This window comes from Perca flavescens, chromosome 13 (assembly GCF_004354835.1).
Source record: "Perca flavescens isolate YP-PL-M2 chromosome 13, PFLA_1.0, whole genome shotgun sequence".
Classification (NCBI taxonomy): Eukaryota; Metazoa; Chordata; class Actinopteri; order Perciformes; family Percidae; genus Perca; species Perca flavescens.
The window spans coordinates 26,321,531-26,329,428 of NC_041343.1; the positions used below are offsets into that span (position 1 = coordinate 26,321,531).

The window sequence follows — 7,898 nt, forward strand, 5'->3', positions numbered from 1 at the left end:
GATCTGAATACGTATTACACCACTGCTAAAATGACTCGATATCATGAAGTTTTTGCAGGGAACAAATGCATCATAACTTAAAAGATGTGACATGTATGGAAAATTAGAAAAGTAACTTCTTCTTCTTAAATGTTAAGTGGAGTAAAACGTACGACGTTCCCCTCTGAAATGTAGTGGAGTAGAAGTGCAAAGTCGCATAAAATGAAAATATGTAGGTTAAGTAACTCAGAATTAGGTAGGCTACAGAACTTGAACAGTTTCATTCCTGTTGTTTGATTCTCATCAGCACCAGACCAAGTTTGAGTGCACGGTGCAGACATCATTCGACTTCTTCTTTTTTTTGACGAATCAGAGTAAAGAAGGCGGTGCTAGGTAGCACGAGGCTAGATTGATTCACTTGTCAAGCGCAAACGTGGATGATAAACAAACGCGAGCAAAAATGCATCGCGCCCTGATCGCACTGGGAGAGTTTCCCCACACTTTTCATGACTGAAGAAGAAAAAGAAAACGTATGTACACTTACATTAGTTTTACTTTATCAGAATAGAGCTTGTACTTGCGTTAGGATTATATAACGTCACGGCAGCTATTTGTAGTTTCGGGAAGCCCGATGGATGACGCTGTCACTCGTGTGTATAACGTGGTATACCAAACTGCATTGAAAAAAATGACTGTTTAATATTCCTGTGGTTATTTCCAGTCGTTCATACTTATTTTTAACATAATTAACACCATATTACGAATTTTGAATCGCTACATTCAAATTCGGCATACATCAAATGTTCGTTCAAATGTACGTATGGCGTATCGTAGTTAGTTCTAATGCAAAGGCTGTAAGTTAACGTCAAAGTACAGGGTTGTAGCTTATGACGAATTGAGCTGTATAGAAACAAGGCAAAACACTAATGATGGTTCGATTTATGTGATTTTGTAGTATTTATCGTGGACCATAATTTTAGTGAGAATCATATTTTTAGCCTCATCGGTCACATGAGGCAAATCACATTCCTTAGGAGATTTGGTAGGCTACCGTGTTCTGCTTGGGTAGTCTAATGAAGACAGTAAGCCTTAAAGATAAATATCCCCCCACCCCACCCCCCTTCATCTTTCATTTTTTTCTTAACTCATAGATTTAGCTCTCAAATATATGGAGGGGCATGAAGAGGAGAGAGTGTGTGGGAAATGGAGGGTTGCCTGCGGTTTGAACAGTTACAACTTGAGGGATGTCTTCACATGGTGAGTACTGATCCAACTGTCTAGTAGCATTTTCACAGAACACATTTTTGACCTGTCACAGTAGGAAAAGCACAGGTGTAAATAATTAAGTTTCGTGGTCCTAGATGGCATAATAATGTCTAGGTGTTGCTTTTTGGATGTAGTTAACACATGATGCTTCCTGACCCTCCAGGCATCTGCTGAAGACCATTATCATGGGGCAGGTCTTGTCCCTGCTGATCTGTGGAACAGCAGTGAGCTGTCAGTACCTGGCCGATGCCAAGGTGGAGACACCCATGCTGCAGAGCTTCCTCAACTACGTCCTGCTGCTGCTTGTCTATACAACCATCCTCGGCACCCGCAAAGGTCAGCATATCTGCACTTGCAGCTGGTGATAAATAAAGGGTCTGAGAGGTTCCTTAACCCCACATTTTAAGCTGTCTCCAGTTTTTATGTATTTGTTACAGCCCAGTTGCAACTTTTGAACCTGCATTAATTGATTTTCTGATCACTTGGGGGCAGCAGCAACAACCTGTAAACTTACACAGCAGATACAGAGAAACATTAACATTCATTTGGAGGTTTATCTTAAAACCAACCCCTGAGAAAAATGCTTCAGAGTTCAAGAGTGCCAGAAGTAGTGCATTATTGGAAATATTCTGCTCTTCAATGTGCTATTGTTATAGTTTTCTCACCAAAAACAACATGAATGTGTGAAAAAATATTGTTAAAAAGTAGCTTTTGGAAAAAGACATTTCTATTCCTACTCTGAAGTAAACCTTCTTGGTTTCTACAGGTGACAGGAACCTCCTACAAATTCTAAAAACCAAGTGGTGGAAGTATTTGGTGATGGGTCTGGCAGATGTGGAGGCAAACTATGCGGTTGTGAAGGCCTACCAGTTCACCACCCTGACAAGTATACAGGTAAGAGAAAACCGTCATGATTCATAACTTCAGTTGGCTGGACAATAGGGCTTTGACTCCGAACTTGGTTATTCGAATATAATTCAAATATAACAATATTCGAATGAATATTAGGCAGCTCTTAATATTCTAACCTGTTGTGGGCATTATTTTTTTGTAAATGTGTTTGCTTGGCTTTTTCACCCATTTCAAAATGTAACTCTCGCTCGGCCGTGGCGTGGTATGACTGTAGAGTCGATACTCACTCTGAAGCTACCGGTAATCACCGTCACTCTTGCACTCTAACAACCCCGTTATATTGTCAAAAATACCACTTTTTCAGTAGTCAAAATTGAGTAAAGAGTAGAATCTGACATCTGTCTTACCATTTAAAAATTATTAGCTGAAACAATTATCCAGTTTAAAGCTATAGTGCGTAGTTTCTGCCACTCCCATGAGGAAATCTAATGACAACAACACTGTCGGGGCGTCCACATGATGCAAGCCTTCCGTGATTCGGCACCGCCCCAACCCCTCCTCTACGCAGTTGCTAGTAGCCAAGGAGGACACGGAGGATTGAAAAAATATGACGGACTCTTCAGAAGAGGTAATTATCTTCACTCGAGTTTCTGCGCGGGAAAGTCACTGGACGCCACAATCTTCTGAACATAGCCGGACTGAGAAATCCAGAGAGAGTTGTGTGGAGCTGATAGTATTAATAAGCTTTGTAGCAACTCATTTGGCAATGGCTTGAATGTAACGGACGTTCATTAATATCAAAAAGTTACGCACTAAAGCTTAATGATTAGTTATTTAGAATTAACCTGTAACTAATTAGATAATAGATTAGTCATATTAAGTTGTTTTTTTAAGCAAAAATGCCAAAAATCTAAAACTTTAATTAGTGGCAATATATCAAATTTCTCAGTAGTAAGGTGGTATCAGTAGTTGGGTAGCCCTGAAAGTACATGAAATATTTTAATCTGAATTGTGACCTCCAAAGCTTATCCTCTCCCCCGGACCTCTGTCAACAAGTCCACATACGTAATGCCAGTTTGTCATTGTGTATAATTTTTTACTAACTGTGTTTCAGCTGCTGGACTGCTTTGTGATCCCTGTGCTGATGGTGCTTTCCTGGTTCTTCCTGAAGACTCGCTACAGGCTGCTCCACTTTGTAGCCGTGACGGTGTGCTTGTTGGGGGTGGGAGCCATGGTGGGAGCCGACATCCTGGCTGAAAGAGACCAGGGATCCAGTAAGAACACTTTCAAAACAATCTGTAAAGTACTTAACAGTGTCTAATAAATGAAAATATAAAAAGATGAGTTAACTTTATAGCCCAATATGACCATTATGTCTGTGGAGGATGATGGGAATGTTATTAATACCCGCCTGAACACCTGATTACTTATTAGATGTCAAGACTTTTTTCTTTCAAAACTAAACGTCAGGATTTTCCCACTCCCCGGTCACTGCTCAAATATGATTTATAATTCTTGGGTATTTATTAGGGGTGTGCAAAATTTTAAAGTTTTATTCATATTCGAATCACGATTCAAGCTCTACCGATTGAAAATCGATTCATAGAATTCCAAAAATCGATTCATATTTTTTTTTTATTGTATGTCTACTGCAAACACATGGGAAAGGTAACTACATTTACATCCTGTGAATCGTTTTTTATCGAGAATCGTTTTTAATCGAAAATCGATTTTGAATCGAATCGTGACATTTTCTGATATTGTGCACCCCTATCATCTTTTATTTTTTGGGCTTTTCTAGCAGCCAGAAAAATCTTGTTATTGGCTGAGAGGCCCTTTGCCCCTGAGATTATTAGATGAACCCAGGGAAGTCCTTTTTTTTTTTTTTTTTTTTTTTTAATTGCAGCCTCTTCATGCCGTAAAAGGACTATTTCAGTTATCACAGAAGTGTCCTTTGTGTACTACTATGTTTTATTGTTGACCTTGTCAAAACAAATTTTTAAAGTATTATTTCAAAATGGAGCATATTTGTATAGGTTTGTGCCATCATTTCTCTCAGTTATAACATTGCAGTCTCCAAGGTATTATCTGATATGTGGGAACACCGTCCGACAGGGCAAGAGACACGAGTAGTCAGATGATCAAAAAAGTTTAAAACAAACCTCCAAAGTAGAAAAGCAAACTTACTTGGAGGAGAAAATGACAGTAAAATGATTGGCCAAATGGTCTGTTACTGGATCAACTTTGACCTACTGTACCATACTGGCCGTAGTTTACCTCCAAATAAAGTGTTTGTTGTTTACAACCTGTCTGTGTGTCTGGCCCCATTAGACTTTGTCATACCAATATTCCCAGATATCTCATCTTATCTTAACTGATCGAAATGTCTAAAGCAACACTATGTAACTTTTAGTCCTACAGGTTGTCTCATTGGAACTACAGCTGCAGCTAAAAGTTACATAGTGTTGCTTTAAAAAATTGTGCCTCTTGTTCAAAAGTTTCTATATAGATTATTAGTATTATTAACTCATAATATGCTATAACCACCCCTTCTCTTTCTCTGTGCAGCCAGTCATGTGATGCTGGGAGATGGTTTGGTCCTGCTCAGTGCTGCCCTCTATGCTGTATCCAATGTGTGCCAAGAGCACACAGTGAAGAACTTGAGCCGGGTTGAATTCCTGGGCATGATGGGCCTCTTTGGGACCCTCATCAGTGGCATACAGCTGTGGGTTATTGTTTAAATCCCTCATATTTTCTCATGCATGACAAAAATAGACCACTGCAGCCACGTCTGCCTGGTAGTGCAAAATGCGGCATCAGCTACATTTATGGATGTGATTTTGAACTTCTCTAGATTTATCTTGAGACCTCCAGATAATCCACCTTCCTTATAAATCTTCATAAATTAAGTATAGCCTATTTGTCTGGCATGATGCATCCGGTTTGACCTTTTTCAATCCCTTTCATAATTTCCTTATGCTTCAGGAGAGAAGTACTTTTGATTATTTTATAACTAAAATAAAACAAACTTATGAAGTTAATCTTTATGTAATTTATCTGATATCTTTGACATCCCCATGCAGGGTGCATCACTGTGTTTTTAATAATAATAATAATAATAATAATACATTTTATTTATGGGCGCATTTCATAGCACTCAAGGACACCTTACAGTTAAAACAAGCAAAAATACAGTTAAAAAGGCAAACATATATATTATATTATCCAACAATATAAATCATATAAAAAAAACTTTTACATAGACACCCTCTGCTCACAAAGTTGGCTACACTATAACATTTTGTTTTTGTTTTAAAAGAAATGATTGCTTAACTGAAATAATCTTATAAGGTTGAATCTATGTGCATGCAACATTCTTACAAGTTCACATATAGTTCAACAAATATAAAATTAAACTGGTTTTGGGGCAGGGCCTGGCAATAAAACCTGATAAGTAATACTTTAGACAGAAAAAAGAAACTATGCAATTGAACTCAACTGTAGCCGCTGTTTACTGATTATCACATCATCCAACTAGAAGGGCATTAGGAGAGCACAGACCTCCGCCAAGGCAATGCGCTATCTCACAATAAAAAGAAGGTAAAAATGATTTGCGTATCCGCCCTGTGATTCGCATCTGCTCCAAAATGTAATAGCTTCTTCATTGGCCCATGCTACATCCTTCCACCAAGTGTCATGGAAATTTGGCCAGTAGTTTTTCCAGAATCCTGCTGACAGACAGACAAACCTAACCAAAAACACAATACATTTTGTCCTTTTGTTTGTGTTTTAATGTTGTTTTTTCCTTTTAACTCAATGTGTTTAAAACCGTGTTTTCCTCACTGTGCTTACTTTGTGTTGTTCGGCATTACAGAGCTGTACTGGAAACCCGTGCGGTAGCGGCAATAACGTGGAACTGTCACATTTGTAAGTTACTTTCCTCTTTTGTTAAATTAGTTTATTTGAGTGAGAGTGATGAGCGTCTCTCACTGAAGTCCATTCATTGTGTTCTGCAGCCATGCTGTTTGCAGTCTACGCCCTGTGTATGTTCGTGCTCTACAGCTTCATGCCTGTAGTGGTGGAGATGACCAGCGCCACTGCAGTCAACCTCTCTCTGCTCACCGCCGACCTCTTCAGCCTCTTCTGTGGCATCTTCCTCTTCCACTACACAGTGAGTGTGATTTTAAAAAAAAACCAGCTGTATAATACAAATAAAATATATATAAAATATAATACTGTGGTAGACAGGTGTACAGTAATGGTAAAATGGATAAACTAATGTAAACAGGTAGTGTAGTAAATGTATATAATGAGAACAGGTTATAAAGAGATGCACATACATATATGTACCATGATGGATAAAATGGGTAATAGGAAATTAAAGGTAGATCCCAGCATTTAAACTGTGACATAACAAACAATAAAGTGCAGTACATCCTTAATATATAATACACTGTCAACCACTTAAGCTACCATGCATTTTTACGCACTGTTTTTTTTTTTATAATTATTTTTATTATTTCCATCAAGAAGTAATGCATATACCAGCATACTGTGTAATTTCATACTCCAATTAGAGTACAACTCCTACTAGTAACGGTATTCCTCTACTCCACAGAATCTTAAACCACACTCATGCATGCTCATATTCATACTTTTACATACCCACCTCCCAACCATACACTCTCCATGCTTCCACTCATCCACATATAACATTTATCCATATTCCACTCATCCACATATACCATTCATTCCCACTCATCCACATATATCTTTCTTATTTTTGACAAACAAACCCAAACACACACGCATTGTTACACACTGTTGGTGAGTTTAAAGTGGTGGCATGCAGTAAACAGAATTTCTCGTTCCGAAAATGTTGTGTAACATCTCTCTCTCTCTCTCTCTCTCTCTCTCTCTCTCTCTCTCTCTCTCTCTCTCTCTCTCTCGTCATCCTCAGTTTTCACCCCTGTACATCATCTCGTTTGTCGTCATCACTGTGGGTTTTGTCATGTTCAACGCCCTTCCCTCGTACTCGGCTTTACCGGAGTCCAGCTCCAGTGAGGACGACCCCGCCGAGGCGTTTGCTGACGTCACAGCTGAGAGCCCCTCGGACTGTTTACTGTCCGCAGGCAAAGACAGTCAGGGAGTGGAGACACTCACTGCTGTGGCTGCACTGTGAAGCTGACTGAAGACAAAGGGAGTTAGCTAAAAGCTGATAGACTGCACTGCTCAGGTGTGTTTATCCTCCAGTATAGGTAACTTTGAAGAGGACTCTCCGTTTTAACTTTGACGTTGTTACAGAAGTATATGTTTTCTTGTACTGGGCTGGAAAGTTTACTTGTTTTTGGCATTTTGCTTTTTCATTATCAAGGAAAATGCAGTGGGTACCGTGTGACATCTCATTGCTTGTGGTAGTTAACAGTTTACATCGACACATTTTTCATTCCTATTTTTATGTTACGTCATTTAAAAAAGAAGAACAAATTTTCTATTAACAGTGATCGAATATCCGATGTTAAACACAAAGAATGCGCTGCTATTTATTGTGCCAAAACTGATGTTACTTCTTTTCTCCTATTTTCTTTAAAAAATTAATATATTTGATATTTTACAAAATACCTGAGTCACCACTGTATTATGTCATATTTTGAATTTGAACACAATCACAAAGTTTTATTTGACTTTTGTTGCCTTTGGTGCTGTTAGAATTCTCATTTGGTAATCTACCAAATCTACTGTAAATCACTGGGCTTTCTTTGCCTTACTGTATGTAAAGCTTGGGAGTGTGCAGCAGGAGT

General features: G+C 38.6%; 1 protein-coding gene across 1 annotated transcript; it reads left to right on the top strand.

Annotated features, from left to right (window-relative positions):
* Positions 1-378: 378 nt before the first annotated feature.
* Positions 379-7,898, top strand: LOC114567118 (solute carrier family 35 member F2). Its single transcript, XM_028596041.1, has 9 exons — positions 379-509; positions 1,131-1,236; positions 1,409-1,581; positions 2,012-2,139; positions 3,212-3,371; positions 4,666-4,822; positions 5,972-6,024; positions 6,114-6,268; positions 7,058-7,898. The coding sequence occupies exons 2-9, from the start codon at positions 1,148-1,150 to the stop codon at positions 7,277-7,279; spliced, it is 1,137 nt and encodes a 378-aa protein (XP_028451842.1). The 5' UTR covers positions 379-509; positions 1,131-1,147; the 3' UTR covers positions 7,280-7,898.